General features: G+C 41.7%; 1 protein-coding gene and 1 long non-coding RNA gene across 6 annotated transcripts in view; both read left to right on the top strand.

The window, feature by feature from the left end:
• LOC110535695 (SWI/SNF-related matrix-associated actin-dependent regulator of chromatin subfamily A containing DEAD/H box 1B) overlaps positions 1-18582 on the top strand; it is a 28081-nt gene extending 9499 nt beyond the window's left edge. For all 5 annotated transcript variants that reach the window (XM_021620873.3, XM_021620875.3, XM_036935469.2 and 2 more), the window contains 15 exons: positions 10138-10334; positions 10876-10966; positions 12824-12923; positions 13173-13232; positions 13812-13887; positions 14492-14627; positions 14894-15025; positions 15181-15276; positions 15417-15534; positions 15873-15988; positions 16160-16348; positions 16684-16802; positions 17039-17221; positions 17533-17642; positions 17857-18582. In XM_021620873.3, coding sequence (XP_021476548.3) covers positions 10138-10334; positions 10876-10966; positions 12824-12923; positions 13173-13232; positions 13812-13887; positions 14492-14627; positions 14894-15025; positions 15181-15276; positions 15417-15534; positions 15873-15988; positions 16160-16348; positions 16684-16802; positions 17039-17221; positions 17533-17642; positions 17857-17918 — 1785 coding nt within the window. In that variant the 3' untranslated portion in view covers positions 17919-18582. The remainder of the gene's footprint in view (positions 1-10137; positions 10335-10875; positions 10967-12823; positions 12924-13172; positions 13233-13811; positions 13888-14491; positions 14628-14893; positions 15026-15180; positions 15277-15416; positions 15535-15872; positions 15989-16159; positions 16349-16683; positions 16803-17038; positions 17222-17532; positions 17643-17856) is intronic.
• On the top strand, positions 797-5758 carry LOC118937351 (uncharacterized). The gene is made up of 3 exons (XR_005034628.2): positions 797-4653; positions 4996-5032; positions 5376-5758. It is a non-coding gene; the product is annotated as an uncharacterized LOC118937351 (long non-coding RNA).
• Positions 18583-21283: the final 2701 nt, after the last annotated feature.

Here is a 21283-nt window from a genome sequence, read left to right on the forward strand (position 1 = left end):
GTTGGCTCACCAATAGGATATTATTTCGGAACCAATATTCTAAAAACAGAGAGGTATTTTTATACAATATATCCCGATTATTCCATATATAATATCTGTGTGGAGAAAAATTGTTTATAAATTAAGGACCATGACAAGAAAACCTGCCGATGAAAAGCAGAAAGTTTCACTGGAACTTTGTCAATATTATAATTGCAAAACAACATGAAGTTAAGGCCACCAAAAGTAGAGAAGACATGATGAGGAATACAATTCCAGATAGAAGTGGGTCTTCTTAGGAATTGTTTTATCCAATTTGATCTTAAAAGTATTATTTAAAGTAGTAAAATCCAGAAAATTCAGTCCTCCATTCTCATAAGTGTTCATTACAACAGTTTTCCTAATGTAATGGGTACGGTTTCTCCAAAGAAAGTTGAAAAGCATCTGGTCTATCTCCTTGCTTATTTTACGGTCAAGATATAAAGATAGCGCACCATATGTTAGTCTAGAGATACCTTCAGCCTTGGTTATTAGGACTCCACCTTTTAAAGATAGGTCCCTCTGTAGCCATTGATTTAGTTTCTTCTGGGTTTTTTTAATAAGAGGGTTAAAATTTAGTAAGCCTCTAGACTTCTGATCCTTTGTAATGGTTATGCCTAAATATGTAAGTTCTTCTTTTACTGGAATACCATAATATGAAGGTGTCACACAATCTTTGACAGCGATGAGTTTACATTTCTTAATGTTAAGATATAGACCAGACGCTTTGGAAAAGGATTGTATCACATTGATCGATATGGGAATTTGGTTAGCGTCTTTCAGAAAAAGTGTAATATCGTGAGCCAGCTGGCTTATAATAATTTCTTTACCAGCTATGGAGATGCCTTGTACAGGACTATTAAGAATTTGCAGAATTTGCAAGAAGTTGGGTGATTAATAAAAACAGGTACGGAGAGATAGGACAACCTTGCCTAATTCCTCTCTTTAACTCAAATCTAGGTGAGGTGCCATATTTCAATTTGATAGAGCTGTTACCATTTACATAGAGAGTCTTAATAGCCTTACAGAAAAAATCCCCAAAGCCAAGTCTCTCAAGGGAGTGGAAGAGACACTGATGCTCTACTGTGTCAAATGCTTTATAAAAATCTAAAAATAATATGAAGCTATCCTCAGTTATTAGGTCTGAGTAGTCAAGTACGTCTAATACTAGTTTGACATTGTTAGAAATATGTCTGTTCCTCATGAAGCCAGACTGTGTTTCATCAATGATTGCATCCAGGACTTCTTTAATTATTTTTGCAAGTAGTAAGGCTAATATCATTATTAAGAAGACAAATTGGACGCCAGTTATTGATGAGCAGCACTTCTTTTTGGGGTTTTAGGTATCAGTGTTATTAACCCCTGACTCATTGTAGGAGGGAGAACATTGTTTTTAATACTCTCTAAAAATACTTCAAATAGGAAGGGAGCTACTTGTTCAGAAAATAATTTGTACAATTCTGATGTAATTCCATCAACACCTGGTGATTTATTGTTCTTTAGATGTTTGATAGACTCTATAATCTCTTCAACTTTGATGGGTTCATCACACTGTTTAGATTCTATATCACTGATAGAGTGAACATTATTCAGTGAGTTAAAAAACACATCTGTGGATTCCTGACAGTACGTAGAGCTATACAATTTTCTGTAAAAATTGCTGCAGTATTTAGCGATTAATTTTTGGTCATCTGTAATAACACCATCAATGTTTAACTTATGGATAGTGTTATTTTTAGAGTGAAATTTCTCAAGTCTAAAGAAATAGGATGAATTCTGTTCTCCCTCCTCAATCCATTTTTTCCTAGATCTAATAAAGGCTCCTTCTGCTTTTAATTTATATATGTTATCCAGTTTATTTTGTAACTCAATTAGTTCCATCTTCTCCTCCCCCAAGAGGTCAGCTGGGGACCTCTGAGAAAGGAAAGTTATCTTAATGATCACCTTTTCCTCCTCAGCTCTTCTGATCTTAGCAAGATTACTACCATATTTTCTAAGATATTTAGACACCTCAAATTTAAAGAGCTCCCAGTTCTTGCAATAAGATTTTTCTTCACAAGCCTTTTCCCAAAAGTGTGAGAGCAGATCTTTAACCTCAAATGTAACTATATCATTATTTAATAATGAGCTATTTAGCTTCCAGTAGGATGCTCTACCAAGGTTCGTATCAGGGGTAAATATTTTGATATCAATGTAAATAGCCTTATGGTCTGTGAGGGGAGTAGTACAAATATTTGTAGTAACACACTCACTATCAATACATTTGGATATAAGCCAAAAATCTATTCTGGATTTTCTGGAGCCTGTTTTGTTACTCCAAGTGAATGATCTTTCGGCCGGAAACCTCTATCTCCATATATCAGTAAGATCAAACTTTTCCATAAAAAGTATTAAACCCAAATTCAGAGCAGACCTGTATGCCATTTAAAACAGTATCTTGGTTACTGTATACATAAAACATAAATTCAGCTTTCAATCTTCTTCGTAATTTTGTAAACAAAATAGGTCTTCTGGTCATACAAGAACAAACTAATGAAATGAAATTCCTGAGTATTCCTGTAAAATAGTCACCTGATGCTTGTTAGGTAAACCACATAAGGAAAATGAGAATACCATGGCTGAAACCATCAACCTGTTCCTTCTGGTGATATTTTAGGGAGGAATATGGATTTCTGAACCGTTGATGAAACCTCGTCCTCCGACGAAGTAAGCAGCCTTCCCCTCACTTCGTGCTATCTTGATCGTTGGCCACAACTTGTTCCTTCTTTCTATGTCTTCCGGGCTGAGATGCTCGGCGAAACGCATACCATGGCTCTGAAGGAAGGCGTTCTTCCTAGCAGCTTTCCAGACAGCATCCCTGTAGAATCTGGCAGTGAAGAGGATGATGATACCCCTAGGTCTTGAATCGTTTTGCTGTTGCTTCTTGCCGAGGCGATGCACAACGTCGATGGTATCACCAACTTTGTTCTTCTCTGCAGGCAAAACTTATTGGCAGATACGGATAGCCTCTCCTCGCACATCTTCATTCTCCACCTCTGGCAAGCCGTAGAGTCTCAGGTTCCATTTTCTTGTGTATTGTTCCAGATCAGTGAGACGTCTATTGTAGACATTGTTATTCTTTTCCACCCTTTCCACATTTTTTTCAACTTTTGCCACTCGTTTTCACATCATTAATTTCACCACATGCAAACTCCAGTCTTTTTCAAGCCTTCGATAACCATGGTGTTCGCGCTTACCATTTTCTCAATGGCGTCACACCTGGAGTTGACGAGTAAGGAGAGGGTAGCCATGATGTCAGAGTTCATGTTGGGTTTTTTGGAGGGTGGAGGTTTGCACGGAGTAACCGGTGAAGAGGAGAATTTGTCATCTTCAGCATTCGAAAGCATGCTATTATCCATAGGCGAAGCGTAGTTATGGCAGTTGTCTAAAAGCACGTTTCTCTCTTGTTGATTAGCAATAGAACGGCTAACTTCTTCCTTTCTTTTTTTGTCACGACTTTGCTTGGGCATGCTGAAATAAATTATCCAATTATCATTCCAGTCACAGGAAAGGTCTTATATCGCAAACAAATAAAAAATAATAATGACTAAACTTTTTTTTTTCACAATCTTTCTGAAGTTTGGTACGGAGCTCGGTAAAAAAGCGTCTGTTCAAGCAGCCATCTTGGCACTCCCCGACCAATTGTTGTTGTTCCCATTCTCGTTCCTTTCCCTCTCCCACACATCATCATTCTGCGCCTGAGTGGCTCGCTTGTGGGCGTGCTGGCAGAATATGGCAGGAGCATGGGTTGTGCGTCAAGAATTCTGCATACAGTAGCACGTTTGAATGAAGGTGTGGTTATTCACAGGCAAATTGTTATATGCTATGGAGGTACATTTGTGCCTTTTTGTTGAGAGAAAAACTCTTCTTTAAAAAAAAAATTCAATCAAAAATAATTGTTCTGAAAGCAACTCTTTCCCGACACAAAGGAAGTCATAGCGGACATCTACGAAGAAAGACTGTGTTATGATGGCATCTCAGGTAAGCAGCACTGGGCATTTTTCCGTCCAAATTTTAAATAGCTAGTAGTTAGCTCCTACGATTCAGTGTAGGTTTATAAAATTCTACTATATTATATAAATCCATACCGTAGAGTGATAAGTCATGCAATTATTATTCTCAAGCTAACCAAAAGCGATTAGCGTTCTCGCCATTTTCAGTTGAATTAATCTAACTTTCTTTCATGGCAACTCATAAGCAGGCCATGTCATATTTGTTTCATAGTCGATATATATATAATCATACTTCATGACAGTGTAACGGTTAGCTTTTTACAGAAGGATGAAAGAACACAATATGTCTGTCACAAAGAGTTAGGGAGGCTTTGCAGCGTGTAGATGATGCAGGTATCATTGCATATTTCCCATCACCTAATGAACAACCACAATATCAGTCTGGTGTTAAGCTTTCTGTGCTGTATTGACGTATCCTGAAAATGACATTTGCTGCTTTAGATTGATATCTACAAAAAATAAGCTATTTTCTTTACTTTCAGAGAGCGAGCTGATCAAGGGGTCGAAAATGTAGATATTGCCAGATGTTCACTGTCCGAGGAACAGGCCGCGGAAGCTATGGCAAAAGTGTCCATAACCAGAGGTAATTAAACAGTTCTGTGTTCTTTTTCTCTCTTCATCTCTGCCTGTCTTGTTGTACATGGAACCTGTCTCACATGCATTAATTAAAAACCCCTAAGATGTCAGCTGCTAATTTTAAGATTTACACCACATAAACACAGCCAGTTTCAGGGGACTATCTGTTGCTATCTGTTGCTGCCAAGTCATGATTTCCCTGGGGGTTAGCCTTGCAATTACCAAGTGGTGAGACACATAGCCCTCTATATTTAAATGTTTCAAGTACACTCCGATAGGTGTCTGCATCACATACAGTATCTTCTATTGACATTATCTTCTATTGTTTGCCCTAATGTCTGTTTTTCAGCATAAAGTACTCAGTAGCCACTTCGGTTGGACACCTGGTGAGACCACACACACACAATCTCTTCTTCACTTCATCCCTCTCCCCCTTCTCCCTAAATCCTCTAAGTTATATCAGCTGTGTTGGTGAACCCCTCCCGGATCTGAACTGGCTGACACAGAGGGCACAGCATGATCATAGGTCACTTAGTTGGGTCAACAGGAAGTATTATTAAAGAGATGCTTTACATTGAAATACAGACAGAGATCTAGTTGTCCCAGAGTTAATGATCCAGGGTCAGTTTTGCGTTTCACCTCCTGATGATTATGATGACTGACCGTGTTAGAATAAAAAAACAAGGCTTAATCATGCACTCTCTCTATTCATCTGTCTCTCATCTGCAGGTATGTTTTGATGTGAGAGAGGATGCCGGTCCCGTCATCGTCACCTCACCCACTCTTAAGATAACCTTCGGGCCAACTGGGGGCCCAAGGCTGGTTAGGAGACACCGCAATTGTGATGAACTGAGAGAATATTAGGGTAGCACTGTAATTCATTAATCATATGCTGTCTGCTGCTGTTCTTACCTCATTCCCTTTCTGTCTTCTACACCTCTCTCCCCACCTCTTCTTTCTTCCTCGTTTTATAATGCACACCATATGTGTGTGCATTGAAGTACAGATTGAATTTGTATTTATAATATTATAATTATCATAATTATAATGCATGTTTTATGTATTTATAACACCTGGGTAATGAACTTCTTTCAATAAAGCGTTTCACATTCTCCCCTGGTTGAAATTAAGTACTGTATCTCATTGAAATACTATATGCATAGTTTTTTTGCTGTTTATATGAATTACAAATCAGCCTTTACTTAAATCATGTTTCTAGTCTATTGCATAGTTACAATGTGTAATCATTGATGTCCCAGGAGCAGGAGTGGTAAACACTGTTGAAGTGTATAATTGTAATACATACATGCAGACACAGCATCATTCAAATAATGGAGTTTGATATGACTGAAAAATGTCTCAGAGAGAAATACATGAACCGTACCGTAATTTGCCAAGGAAAAGTACATGATCAGTGAATATATTCAATGTACAGGTTACAATGTGGGAATCTCATGCGTGGTAATAACTACATTACATGTATATACAGTTGATGTCGGAAGTTTACATCCACCTTAGCCAAATACATTTAAACTCAGTTTTTCACAATTCCTGACATTTAATCCTAGTAAAAAATCCCTGTCTTAGGTCAGTTAGGATCACCACTTTATTTTAAGAATGCGAAATGTCAGAATAATAGTAGTGATTTATTTCCGCTTTTATTTCTTTCATCACATTCCCCGTGGGTCAGAAGTTTACATACACTCAATTAGTATTTGGTAGCGTTGCCTTTTAAATTGTTTAACTTGGGTCAAATGTTTTGGGTAGCCTTCCACAAGCTTCCCACAATAAGTTGGTTGAATTTTGTCCCATTCCTCCTGACAGAGCTGGTGTAACTGGGTCAGGGTTTGCGCCTTGCTCCCAAGCGCTTTTTCAGTTCTGCCTACAAAATTTCTATAGGGATTGATGTCAGGGTTTTGTGATGGTCACTCCAATACCTTGACTTTGTTGTCCTTAAGCCATTTTGCCACAACTTTGAAAGTATGCTTGGGGACATTGTCCATTTGGAAGACCCATTTGCGACCAAGCTTTAACTTCCTGACTGATGTCTTGAGATGTTGCTTCAATATATCCACATAATTGTCCTACCTCATGATGCCATCTAGTTTGTGAAGTGCACCAGACCCTCCTGCAGCAAAGCACCCCCCACAACATGATGTTGCCACCCCCGTGCTTCACGGTTGGGATGGTGTTCTTCAGCTTGCAAGCCTCCCCCTCTTTCCTCCAAACATGATGATGGTCATTATGGCCAAACAGTTATATTTTTATTTCATCAGACCAGAGGACATTTTTCCAATAATTACGATCTTTGTCCCCATGTGCAGTTACAAACCGTAGTCTGGCTTTTTTATGGCGGTTTTGGAGCAGTGGCTTCTTCCTTGCTGAGCGGCCTTTCAGGTTATGTTGATATAGGACTCGTTTTTACTGTGTATATATTTTGTACCTGTTTCCTCCATCTTCACATGGTCCTTTGCTGCTGTTCTGGGATTGATTTGCACTTTTTGCACCAAAGTACATTAATCTCTAGGAGAAAAAATGCATCTCCTTCCTGAGCGGTATGATGGCTGTGTTGTCTCATGGTGTTTATACTTGCGTACTATTGTTTGTACAGATGAATGCGGTACCTTCAGGCATTTGGAAATTGCTCACAAGGATGAACCAGACTTGTGGAGGTCAACAACTTTTTTTCTGAGGTCTTGGCTGATTTCTTTTGATTTTCCTATGAAGTCAAGCAAAGAGGCACTGAGTTTAAAGGTAGGCCTTGAAATACATCCACAGATACACCTACAATTGACTCAAATGATGTCAATTAGCCTATCAGAAGCTTCTAAAGCCATGACATAATTGTCTGGAATGTTCTAAGCTGTTTAAAGACAGTCAACTTAGTGCATGTAAACTTCTGACCCACTGGAATTGTGATACAGTGAATTATAAGTGAAATAATCTGTCTGTAAACAATTGTTGGAAAAACTACTTGTGTCATGCACAAAGTAGATGTCCTAACTGACTTGCCAAAACTATAGTTTGTTAACAACAAATTTGTGGAGTGGTTGAAAAATGAGTTTTAATGACTCCCAACATAAGTGTATGTAAACTTCCGACTTCAACTGTTGGACTTGCTTCCTTGGCACAGTAAAGTTATTATATTCTATGCTATCCATAGGCTTAATTAGTGCCATTCAGACTTGAAATTGATACAACAACTATGGTAGCTGAGGTTCATAGATAGGTTCTGATCTAATATTCATACCAAATGTCTTAGGGTCCATACATAGATTGGCTACATACTGTAGCTAGCTACACATCCATAGGCATACATTTATTTTTATCCTCCTCTACACAATAAGCAAGTAAATAGTTATCTAGCAATGTTACTTCAGCTGCATTGCAAGGCAAGCTTCCACAATTGTACATTCAATTTGCAGTAAATGCTTTAGCTAGCTAGATTCTTTACATCCACTGTTTCACAAGACGACAGCCTGGTTTGCTGGTTTTCTCACGAGTCCCTAAAATATTAAACACACAAATTACAAATTTGTTATCCTGTCATAACATTAGCTAGCTGGCTAATGTTAGCTAGTCAGATAATTTACGAAAATTGCTATTTAGCAAGTTAACTTCGTGACACAAAAAAGATGCGCAAACGTTTGTCTCTACATTAACTTATTCGTCTCAATTGTACATATTTTGCTTGATGTTATAACTACTTACATTTGGTTCCACGGTAATATTTTTTCAGCCATCTTTGTTGAAGAACGCCACCAGGGACAGGTAGCTTGCGTAAAAATGTGTCATTAGAACCACTCTATGATTGGTCACATAAAAACCTTAGGACCCAAATGCATAATGAGTGCTCTAACTCCCCCTTGTGGTGGTCTGGAGCAATGAAGCTGTGACGCTGGGTACCTCTCAGTCCCGTGGTGCGAGTTCGCTACTTTTAAATTATTATTACAAAATATTTGATCTTTTTTTACTTTGAAGCCTCGTTTTTGCTTTCAGAACAATTATTTTTGATTGAAAATAAAGTTTTGCTCTCGACAAAAAGACAAGTTGCAAGTTGGGGAGGCGGGCTAATAGCTGAACAGTAGACTATTCAACCTTTACTAAAGAATAGTCTAATATCCGAGCTAGGTGTGAAAACCCCCTGTCCTATCGCAGACCAGATTTGCCCTAACGATCAAGGGGGAGTTAGAGCTATGGTTATGCTACCAGTCAAAAGTTTGGACACACCTACTCATTCCAGGATTTTTCTTTATTTTGTCTATTTTCTACATTATAGAATAATAGTGAAGACATCACAACTATGAAATAACACATATGGAGTCAGTTAAGAACAAATTCTTATTTACAAGGACAGCCTACTCATTCCTCCCCATCAGGGAATTGAACCCCGGTCTCCCACGTGCCCTCCCCGTCTCTGGTAATGCTAATATGGAAGACTATCAAACGCTTCTCAAAGATGCCCTCTGGTGGTCAAACTATCACTAACTTGCAGTAACAGAAAAAATGGCTGTCAATTAAATTACGTGCCACAGAATGCTGCGGCAGCACGCAAGGTGTGCCGCAGTATGACACAACTTTTAATAATTTTTAGATATTTGGCATGGGTCCCCAGATCCTCAGCTGCACAATCGAGAGCAAACTGACCGGTTGCATCACCGCCTGGTATGGCAACTGCTCGGCATCTAACCATAAGGTGCTACAGAGGGTAGTGCGTACGGTCCAGTACATCACTGGGGCCAAGCTTCCTGCCGTCCAGGACCTATATACTAGGCGGTGTCAGAGGAAAGCCCAAAAAATTGTCATAGACTGTGTTCTCTGCTACCGCACGGCAAGCGCATCGGAGCGCCAAGTCTAGGACCAAAAGGTTCCTTAACAGCTTCTACCCCCAAGCCGTAAGACTGCTGAACAATGAATCAAATGGCCACTGGACTATTTACACTATTTACCTACATGTACAAATGATCTTGACTAACCTGTACCCCTGCACATGCCTCGTTATTGTTATTTTATTGTGGTTTTATTATTTTTTTGTTTAATTTATTTGGTAAATATAATAATAACTTTCTTGAACTGCATTGTTGGTTAAGGGCTTGTAAGTAAGCATTTCACGGTTAGGTCTACACTTGTTGTATTTGGCGTGACAAATAAAGTTTGATTTGATTGGTCAAAATATGCTTTTTCAATTGGACACCGTTGGGACACTTATGAAGTGAAAAGCCACAAAGCCCTTTTTAACTTGGAAACGCTCCACCACCAGCAGGTTGGAGATGTTATGATTGTGGCCTGAATTCAGTTGGCCCACTGTACTATCGTCCTCAGTCATGACATAGCCACTTATCTGTTAATCATGGTTTTTACTTTGTTGTAGAACAATACAATTGCCTGACTATCATGTCAGAAGAAAAAGACGAGCGATTGGACTGGTTGTCGACACCTCTTTGTTTGTCTCTGCCTCTCTTGTCTGTCTCGCTGTGTGTCCGTTTCTCAGGAGGAGGTGTTCCACAAAGAGAACGGCCTGTCTGCAGAGCTGCTGCTGGGCTGCAGGGTGGTGCTGAGGGAGAGAGCCGTGGTCCAGGGCCTCATGTCCAAGTGCCAGACCATCTCGGGCAAGATGGTAAAGGGAGTCACCCAGGTCATAGACAAGGACATGGGCTCCATGACCCAGCCCTCAGTCCTCAACAGAAAGTAAGTGAGCTCAACTTCCACTGCTGTCCTGATTCATAGACGATTACATCTAATCTACTATAGGCTGTCCCAAATGGCATCCTCTTCCCTATATCGTGCACTACTTTTGACCAGAGCCCTACTTTTGACCAGAGCCCTATGGGTCCTGGTCAAAAGTAGTGCCCTAAAGAGACTAGGATATGATTCCATTTGGAACATATACTTTTATATTCAGACTGGGAGAACAACTCTTCATTGTTGTAACTAATAGATAAATCCAAATGCTAAGTAAATGCCATGGTAATCCAGTTATCCATTTACCATGGCATAATGGATGTATTCTCAAAACGGTCTGATATGATTTGTCTAAAAGGAATAAAATAATAAACCTTTTGTTAACCCCATTAAACAACTATCACATCTCAGTTACATAGGTTGTTATGCCACAATTCTCAATACTTTTTTTTTGCCTCTAAATGTCTTGTTTGGTTTGTCGTTGAAGGTCTTGTGTTATGATAGGTTTGTCTGTAAATGTCTCGCATTGTGATTGGTTGCCATGCAGGTTGCAGTTGAAACCCTACCAGCTGATTGGGCTGAAGTGGCTTCTCCTGCTGCACCAACACAAGCTGAATGGAATCCTGGCTGACGAGATGGTGAGATGGTTTACTCCTTAAGCCGCCTTCACACTGCAGGTCTTAATGCTCAAATATAGATATTTTAAAAATATATATTTTTATGTCTACTGACAGAAAGTTACAAGTGACCAAATCGAATTTGTGTATTCAGACAGCAGTGATTTTCTGACAAGGCTACACTAGTTGTCATAGTAACGACGGGGTGTGTGTGCCGTGGTGTAGGCTGATTGGTGGTGTTCGTGCTTCCTGTCACTCAGATGTGCAAATGTGGCAACAATGCCTGCCATGGACGTTTCCCAGTTGCTTTGAATGTTCAAAAGCATAGGATAAGAACACTTTTAACGTCTCAAAGGATAAGACGATCCAACTCTCAAAACAAGTCCTTTTTGGCTAGCCACAGCAGTCAACTAGAGAGCTAGGTAGCTGTTTAGCTCTCTAACACATGCAAACATTTGTTTGTAGCAATTAACAAGCTAGATAGATTTTTTTATTTCACCTTTATTTAACTAGACAAGTCAGTTAAGAACTAATTCTTATTTTACAATGACGGCCTGTCCCCCTTTGAATTGGATATGCAAATTAATAGGATTTTAGTCACTTCCAATTGTCAATGTGAACACTGCTTTTGAGAATACATTAGATGTGTCCCAAATGGCACTCTATTCCTTATACACTTGAGTGTACAAATCATTAGGAACACCTGTTCTTTCCATGACATAGATGACGCTATGATCCCTTATTAATGTAATTTGTTAAATCCACTTCAATCAGTGTAGATGAAGGGGAGGATTTGTAAGCCTTGAGACAATTGAGACCTGCATTGTGTATTTGTGCCATTCAGAGGTTGAATGGGCAAGGCTTGAATGGGCAAATCATATTGAATTGCCGTTGAACAGGGTATGGTAGTAGGTGCCAGGCGCAACAGTTTGTGTCAAGAACTGCAATGCTGCTGGGTTTTTCACGCTCAAACGTTTCCCGTGTGTTTCAAGAATTTTACACCACCCAAAGGACATCCAGCCAACTTGACACAACTGTGGGAAGCATTGGAGTCAACATGGGCCAGCATCCCTGTGGAAAGCTTTTGACATCTTGTATAGTCCGTGCCCTGACGAATTGAGGCAGTTTTGAGGACAAAATGGGGTGCAACTCAATATTAGGAAGGTGTTCCTAATGTTTTTCACGCTCGGTGTATAGTGCACTACTTTTGACCAGAGCCCTTAGCGAATAGGGTGCCATTTGGGTCTTAACCACATATAGTATGATTTTTTTTAATTCTGTGAATTTCCCCCTCCCTGTGTTCTAGAACTGTTACCAACAGAAAACATAATATACTGTGGCAAGATGGTGTAGAAATGCCTCAACAGGGGTCTATTCACTAGAAAGCAAACAGTCTGAAACAGGGCGGGACTAACCTGAACTTGTCCAATCAGAAACTATTGTTTTTGTTCCAAGACATTTTCCGTTGCCAAACGGTTTGCTACAGTCTACACTTATGAATACGTAACAGATTTAGATAAGTGAGCATTTGAGTAATATTGTGTGTGGGTGTAGCACCTGCAGGGTGCTGCACACAGACAGAGAGAACTAAAGGAATGGGTGAGAAATATTTATTTTACCATTCAAACGGGAAAGGGGGGTGCCTTGTTTGGTTTAAATCAGAGTTTGGAACTTTTTCGGTTCTGTTTCCTGAAACAGTTGCAACCCCTGGTTAAATACTGTTAGATTGCCAGTGTGGGATTGAAGTCCTTATATGAAACCTGGGGCTTCGTGATGCTGTTTTAGACTGATACTTTGAAGTGCAGATGTGGATCTCTATCACTCTTTCTCTCGCTCGCGGTCTCTCTTAAATCGTCTTTCTTTCTTCTACCAAATCAGGGTTTGGGAAAGACCATCCAAGCCATAGCCTTCCTGGGCAGACTGCACCAGGACGGCATCGACGGCCCCCACCTCATCACTGTGCCCTCCTCCACCCTTGGTAAGGGCTCTACTCACATCATGCCAGTCACTTTATAACCACTTTAAGCCTGTTTATAACCACTAATAGAACACATGACCTAAGCAAAGGATTAGTGTATTATTGGCATGTTTCTGTTTTGTGAAAAACCTGTGACCATTTCACATCAAACGACCGTTGCCCTTTACTCAGCCGAAACAAAACATTATGCCAAACATGACAGACATTATCAATTGGACTGGATTGAATTGACCTGTATTTTCTCTACAGATAACTGGGTTCGTGAGCTAAAGCTGTGGTGCCCTAGTCTCAAGGTGTTAGTCTACTACGGTGAGTCGTTTTCTCCCTTATCATCCATAGCTGTGAGTCTAAGCCGGGTTGTATTCCCTAGGAGCCAAGTGGAAGAAGATGGGCCGAAGCGGGGAGGGACTAACCTGAACTTGTCCAAACAGAAACACTCTTTTCATGATGAATACTAGGGCTGGGAATTGCCAGGGACCTCACAATATGATATTATCACAACACTTAGGTGCTGATACGATAAGTATTGCGATTCTCGCGATTCTATGTGTATTGATTTTATGTGTATATGTGTGTTCCAAACATATTGCTCACCGTATGTCTGCTGCAGAGGGACAAGAGAGCCATGAGAAAATGAGTTTTGGTCAGTCATGGAAATCAAATGGCTGAAAACAAATTGACTCCCTATTTTAAAGAAGATGGAGATCAAGCTGTAAAGGAGAAATACAGGCGTTTTGGTGCAGGTGCAACCAACTAGCACCAAAATAATATTGTGATATTGTGAAGATGATACGATACAATATATCGTAAACAATAATATCCCGATATGTAACTGTACAGATGTCTTGCCCCCATCGCTAATGAATACACCCCCTGTTGTATGTTCAGGCTCTGTGGAGGACCGGCGGTACCTGCGACATGACATCCTCAGCAATCAGGTGGACTTCAACGTCATCGTGTCCACGTGAGTACACATACACGTACGCACAATATTGTCGAATAGGTTTCAGTCTATTGGTGGAACCACAATGAGCTCTAGTGGAAGGGAAGAGCATTGCGTCCTCTGTACTTGACATTGTGACTATCAGCTGCTCCGGGTTGATGTTTCCACTAGGTGCAGATCTAGGATCAGCTTCCCCTCCCCCGATCCTAACCTTAACCATTGGGTGGGGAAATGCAGTTGCCCCAGATCAGCGTCTTGGGGCAACTTCACCCCAGAACCTTGCAGGAGTGTTTCAATGGGCTACGTACGTGTCTGTCTGAACCAGAAAAACACTTTGTAATGCTTTAATGATTGATATTAATGAGCATTACACGATGTTTGAGGCAGCCATATGGGAAATGAAGAGACTACTGAATCTCCCGGGCTACGTTTCCAAACCTGTGTGTTGACAACACAATGAGTCAATTAGATACATACCGGGAATTCACTGGAACTAAAAGGCCTTGCTTCTTAAATGTGCTGAGGCATTCCCTTGTGTGTGTGTGTGCGTGTGACGTAGGTCTACATACAGAATGTAAGTTCAACTACAAATGCTCATGTTTGGGTGTAATTTCTCTCTGCGCAGCTACAATCTGGCCATCGGAAACGACAGCGACCGCAGTCTCTTCCGCAAGCTCAGACTGAAGTATGCCGTGTTCGACGAGGGCCACATGCTGAAAAACATGAACTCCCTCCGTTACCGCCACCTCATGGCCATCAACGTTAGTTCACGGCACAACACCTCACACTTCCCCATTGACAAGTAGTAGAAGCAGTTGTCGTGTGCAATAGAGTTGATGTCCCTCTGTCTCTCTGTCTAGCCATCAGTGTTTTTCTGAATCTCTCGGACATTCCTGACTGTCTGCCTGGCTCTTTCTCGCTGTCTGTGTTTCTCACTCCCTGTCTCCGTCTGTCTGTCTGTCTACCTGTTTTTCCCTGCGTGTCACCCTGATTCCCTGTCTGACCATCTGTCTCTGTGTGTCCCCAGGCGGAGCACCGGCTGCTCCTGACCGGCACCCCTCTGCAGAACAACCTGCTGGAGCTGATGTCGCTGCTCAACTTCATCATGCCCTCCATGTTCTCCAGCAGCACCACGCAGATAGTCAAGATGTTCTCCATGGTAAGGTCAAGGGTCAAGTTTGGCATAGAAATATTCTGATCCTAGATCAGCAGTCTGTCTCTGAGACACTTTGTGAGTACAGACCCTGGTCCCACTCCTCTCGTGTTAAGTGGGACTCTCACAGTAGGATGTGTGTCTTGATGTTTGTGTGGTAGAAATCCCACGAGGAACAGAGTCGTTTTGAGAGGGACCGCATCGCCCAGGCTAAACTCATCATGAAACCTTTCATCCTCAGACGAGTTAAGAGCGAGGTAAGGACACTCCCAAAGTGACTTACACTGAGAAAAACTGGATGGTTCACAATGTGATATTTAAAGATGTGGGGGGGGGGGGTTGTGCGTGCGCTCGTGTGCGTATTGCACTCGTTTGTGTGTGTGTGTGTCTCTCTCAGGTTCTTAAGCAGCTGCCAGCGAAGGAGGAGAGGCTGGAATTCTGCACCATGAGCGAGAAGCAGCAGCTACTTTACCAGAACATGGTGGGCAAGCTCAAGAAGTCTGCCATCGGAGAGAGTATGTACTGCACTGAACTGTAGTGTAGGTCCAGGGTGAAGTTTCTCCTAAATGCACATCTAGGATCAGTTTTTACTCTCCCAATCCTAATCTTATCCATTAGTGGGAGAAAGTGCTATCAGGGTCTAGGGAAATCTTCACCATACTCAGTGTAGTGTTACAGCAGTGGCGTGAGAGACGGGTGGTGCATAGCTGGCACAATAAGCGTGTTTGTGTGATCGGCATCTTACATCCTGTGCCCTAATTTCAACTAAACAGTTTTCTCTCTCCTTCGCTCTTGCTCTCGCTCTCTCTCGCATGCTCAACCACTCGCTCACATCATCTCCATCTCTGTGTAGAGAAAGTGCTGTGCAACGTGATGATGCAGTTGAGGAAGATGGCCAACCACCCTCTGCTCCACCGGCAGTACTACACCACAGAGCGACTCGAGGCCATGAGTCACCTCATGCTCAAGGTTGCTGCTTTATTGGCCATTTTGTGTTTGTGTCCTATTTTTTTTTTCTTCTGTCAATTTATAAGAAAGTACTTTACCACCCTTATCTCTTCTGTCTTTCTGTCAACCCTCTCTCCCTTTTTTGTCTGTCTTTCTCAATGTGTATATTTTTATTCATCCCCCTCCCCCTAGGAGCCGACCCATTTGGACGCGGACCCGGTGCTGATCCAGGAGGACATGGCGGTGATGTCGGACTTTGAGCTTCACCGGCTGTGCCAGCAGTACTCGTCGCTGCACAAATACCAGCTGGAGAAAGACCTACTGCTGGACTCCGGGAAGTTCCACCTGCTCCAGACGCTACTGGCCACACTTAAGACCAAGGTAAGGAGAGAGACTAGTTATTTTATTACTCTGTTTTGAGTGTTTTTTCCGACTCTTTTTTGAGTTTTGCCTCGTGCCTCCTCGGGCCCGTTCTGGAGGATGTACATTGTAGTATGGTGTGGAATCAGGGTTATCTCTAGTCATTATATTTCTATCTGCCATGTTCAGATCATTTCACGGGGTGTGTTCATTAGTGCACACAGTAGCAAAACATTTTGGATTGAAAACAAGTGTATCTTATTTCAGGTTAGTCCCACTTGTTTTGTCCCGTTTTGGTTCCTCGTGAATACACCCGATATGTGATGTGGCTGTGCTGTGCTCTGCTCTTTCGGCAGGGAGACCGGGTGGTACTCTTCAGTCAGTTCACCATGATGCTGGACATTGTGGAGATTCTGCTTAAACACCTGGGCCACCGCTACGTCCGACTGGATGGCTCCACACCCATAGCAGACAGGTGAGCTGGGTTGGGTGGGTTCTTTCTAACATAATTGTGTGCAGTATTTTTTCCATAGGCTGTGTAACTGGGGACATAGTGCATATAACATTTAAATAAAAAGCTGTTCACTGGCAAATCTCTGAGATTGTTGGTAGTATTGTATCTCACTGCTACTAGTGAATCTCCTACTTCTAGAGTGTCGAGAAAATGCATGGAGCCACTGTAATCCCTAGACCCACCTCTGTTTGGTGCAGGATTGTGCTGATTGACGACTACAACATGGACCCGGAGATCTTTGTGTTTCTGCTGTCGACGCGGGCGGGTGGCCTGGGCATCAACCTGACCTCGGCCAACGTGGTCATCATGCACGACATCGATTGTAACCCCTACAACGACAAGCAGGCAGAGGACCGCTGCCACAGATTGGGCCAGACTAGGTGAGACCGACAGGGAGGGGCCAGACCAGGTAAGACAGAGGAGGGGGGCCAGACCAGGTGAGACCAGGGGGGTGGTATGGGCTGGGCTAGGCTAGGCTAAATTTGGGCGTTAGGGAGATCTGTAGCGAGAGATGTCTCGCTTACAGAGAAGTCTTTATTAGTAGTGATGAGGTGCCATGTGGTCAGGAAAACCCCTCTGGCCCTAGAGAAGGTACTGTGAGGACAAAATAGGGGGATCTGGTGATGCTGAGGGAATGGACACTGCTCTGATGAATGACTGGAGGTCAGTGTCTGTCCATCTCCTGCTACAGGACTGTCCAGGTGATCAAGCTGATCCATAAGGACACCATAGAGGGTGGCATGCTGCAGCTGGGCCAGAAGAAGCTCAAACTGGAGCAGGACATGACCGCTGCCGAGGAGGGTAAGGACCTGGGGGGGGGGGGACACAGTCGAGCTTGCCCACATACACACACAGACATTTCAACGTCTTTAATTGTGAGAAAGAGGTGCTCAACCCAAAGCTCAGTGTCCATGGCCCCTCTCTTTTTCATGTAATGCATCAGTAACACACATTGAGAACAGGAGTCATCACATTATCGTATGTTTTTTTCTTTTCTTTTTTCCTTTGTGCCCAGGTGATGAGGGCACCATGTCTGAGGATATGGCCGTCCTCCTCAAGGCATCGCTGGGCCTGTGAGGGTCCGGGAGCTCCCTCCCTGGAGTTTCATTGGGACTCACCCTGGAGCATCCCACCCCTGACTGACCTGACTCACTGACTGACTGAACCCTGCCATAGGTGGGTCTTTCCCTGCTACTCACTCTGCCCTTGAGACCTGAGACGCAGCTGTGCACTTCCAACAGTCTGCACTGGAGATGATATGGTTGTGTTGTTGGGATTATTGGCCTTTGCTGTCAGTAGCAGAGATGGCGGGTGTCGTTGAAGGTCAGTGGCGACTCTGCTCTGTGCAGCACCTGGGGTGTATTCATTAGGAAGCAAAAGTGCCAAAACGGGGAGGGACTAACCTCAACTTGTCCAATCAATTATCGTTTTCAGTGCAAGCGGTTTTCTGTTGCAAATTGTTTTGCTATGGATTGCACTAATGAACACACCCCATACTCTGCTCTGAAACAATGCCAGGGAACAGTTTGTCAAAGCAACTCTGTCTGTGCTGCCTTATAGTGATACAATGAAGTCCTGCAGGGGACTGACTACCAGGTGGTGACAGAGCTGCTCTGTTTATGTATCATTGTGATGTGACGTACTGTTGTCAAAACTTTTACTCGTCCGTTTGTAATTTTGATGTCCTTGTTGCAACATCAACAGGGTTTGTCGAAACATGAAATAAAGATTTCAATATTTATTTTCTTTTGTTTCAATGGTTTATTTTGAAAGTACATTTGTCTTCTTTATTGTCAGATCTGGACCCATATCCACAGTGTCTGAGTCGAAAATTGGTAATTAGTGCCGAGAATAGAGATTTTACTACTACTCTTATGGGCAAAAATATAAGCTATGCATTAGTCATAAGCCATACCTAGTAGGCAGATATTTAGGACACCTCATGAGCTGAGTTAACCCGTTAAGAGTTATGAGCAGGTATCTTGATAATAAAATAAATGCAGCAAGTCAGTGGTTCCTGCACCACATGCTATTACTTTGTAGTAGTTCAAATGTTTAAATGATGTAGACCTACATGCAACAGTATCTCCTGTGTCTTTGACAGTGATTTCACTAGATGCCTATTACACACGATCCGCTTAAATACTTAGACTAGGCTAATAAATAAACATGTTTTTCTTTAATATTATTTAACTACCCACGTTATCTTACTTCCAAGTTATCCCTTTGTAGTGCAATATCACATTTGTAAAAAAAGAAATAATAAAAAGCCTAAATTGGGTATGCCTGTAAGTAGGACAATTTAATGCATCTAGGGCTTATGTTAACTTTGAGTTCGATAAAAAAAAATGATAGACCTTTTAAACGTTGTATGTGTCATTATCCGCAACTCACCTGCAGCCTACTGTTGCCAAAGCGATTTAGATTTGTTAGACGGGAGTGATGATATAAAGCTAATATTGTAAAAATTCTGCTTTCAACAACCATCAGAATTGATTTAAAAAAAAAAATTGCATGCCAACATAGTAGGTGATAATTAAGAGAAGGCAAAGTGATTATATAAAATTATATCAAACATTTGACCATTGTCACATTTGACCATTGTCTGAAGCGAGCTATAGAGTACACAGCTTGCAACGCCTCATTGCGATTGTTGCAAATGATGGGGAATAACCAATGTCAATAAGCGTCATCACTATCTTTCCTTTGCTGTACAAACCCGGGATTACCAGGTAAGAAACATCAACATAGAAATGCTACCAAAAATTATTTACAGAAACAGTCATCCATGATTCACCAAATTATATTTTGAAAGAGGAAGCATAATATTTTAAGCATATTGTCTATCTCCACTGAATGATATTAACTGTAAGGATTTCTTTCCTAATAATAATCTAAAATTAACAAATGTACTGAAAGACCTGTGGGAAAGCCAAGAGAGGAGGAACTTCTCTGATTCAGAGGGGTTGAGTTAAAAACGGAAGACCTATTTCAATTGAATGTATTCAGTTGTACAACTGACTAGGTATCCCCCTTTCCCCTTTGTGAGGCAATTAAGTCCTTTCAGTCTGGAAAAACACCAGGGTTTAATGGTGTACCAATAGAGGTACACGTCTATTCAAAAGTTTGAGGTCACTTAGAAATGTCCTTGTTTTTGAAAGAAAATCTTTTTTTTTTTGTCCATTAAAATAACATCAAATTGTTCAGAAATACAGTGTAGACATTGTTAATGTTGTAAATGACTATTGTAGCTGGCAGCAGCTGATATTTAATGGAATGTCTACATAGGCGTACAGAGGCCCATTATCAGCAACCATCACTCCTGTGTTCCAATGGCACGTTGTGTTAGCTAATCCAAGTTGATCATTTTAAAAGGCTAATTGATCATTAGAAAACCCTTTTGCAATTATGTTAGCACAGCTGAAAACTGTTATCCTGATAAAAGAAGCAATAAAACTGGCCTTTAGACTAGTTGAGTATCTGGAGCATCAGCATTTGTGGGTTCGATAACGGGCTCAAAATGGCCAGAAACAAAGGCTTTCTTCTGAAACTCGTCAGTCTGTTCTTGTTCTGAGAAATGAAGGCTATTCCATGCGAGAAATTGCCAAGAAACTGAAGATCTCGTACAACGCAGTGTTCTACACCCTTCACAGAACAGCTCAAACTGGCCCTAACCAGAATAGAAAGAGTGGGAGGCCCAGATGCACAACTAAGCAAGAGGACAAGTACATTAAAGTGTCTAGTTTGAGAAAGACGCCTCACAAGTTCTCAACTGGCAGCTTCATTAAATAGTACCTGCAAAACACCAGTCTCAACGTCAACAGTGAAGAGGCGACTCATATCGCAGCCTCAAGACACATACCTCTCCACCTTGATACAACACAAGATAATTCAGAAAGTAGTAACTTGTTACAAAGAAGTCTTCCAGCCTATGCTTGATGATATCAGGCTGTTGGAGACACCAGGTGTTTCTTTGGAGTGCAACGGAGAAAGAAATCTATTTTGTGGCACCATTGCCACAATCTCCAATGGCAACCTCTCTGCCCATGATGTTGCTGGTTCATCTAAAACTTAAATTCAGGAAGGACCTGTCGCTTTTGCACAGCAACCAAGGAAGGGATCTGTTTGAAGTTTACAGAGGGGGAGTTCACCAAGCGTGACTCAACAAATTACAACTACCAACTGCAGGCAGCCCCCCCAAAAAACAGAATTGGCCGTAGTCTATGGTGTCAGAAGTCCATGCTGCTTCTCTGAGATGTCATATGCACCTTCACCCATTGTGTACTTATTTCCCCTTGATGTGATGCATGACTTCCTTGAGGGCGTCATACCTGCAGTGCTGAGGTTGGTGTTACAGGAACAAGAAAAGACATCGCTGTGGCCCAGCTAAATTATGGAATCAACAACTTCCCCTATGGCAACCATGGCAGATCATCCAGACC

Source organism: Oncorhynchus mykiss, chromosome 11 (genome assembly GCF_057628025.1).
Source record: "Oncorhynchus mykiss isolate SJ-2025 chromosome 11, ASM5762802v1, whole genome shotgun sequence".
Lineage (NCBI taxonomy): Eukaryota > Metazoa > Chordata > Actinopteri > Salmoniformes > Salmonidae > Oncorhynchus > Oncorhynchus mykiss.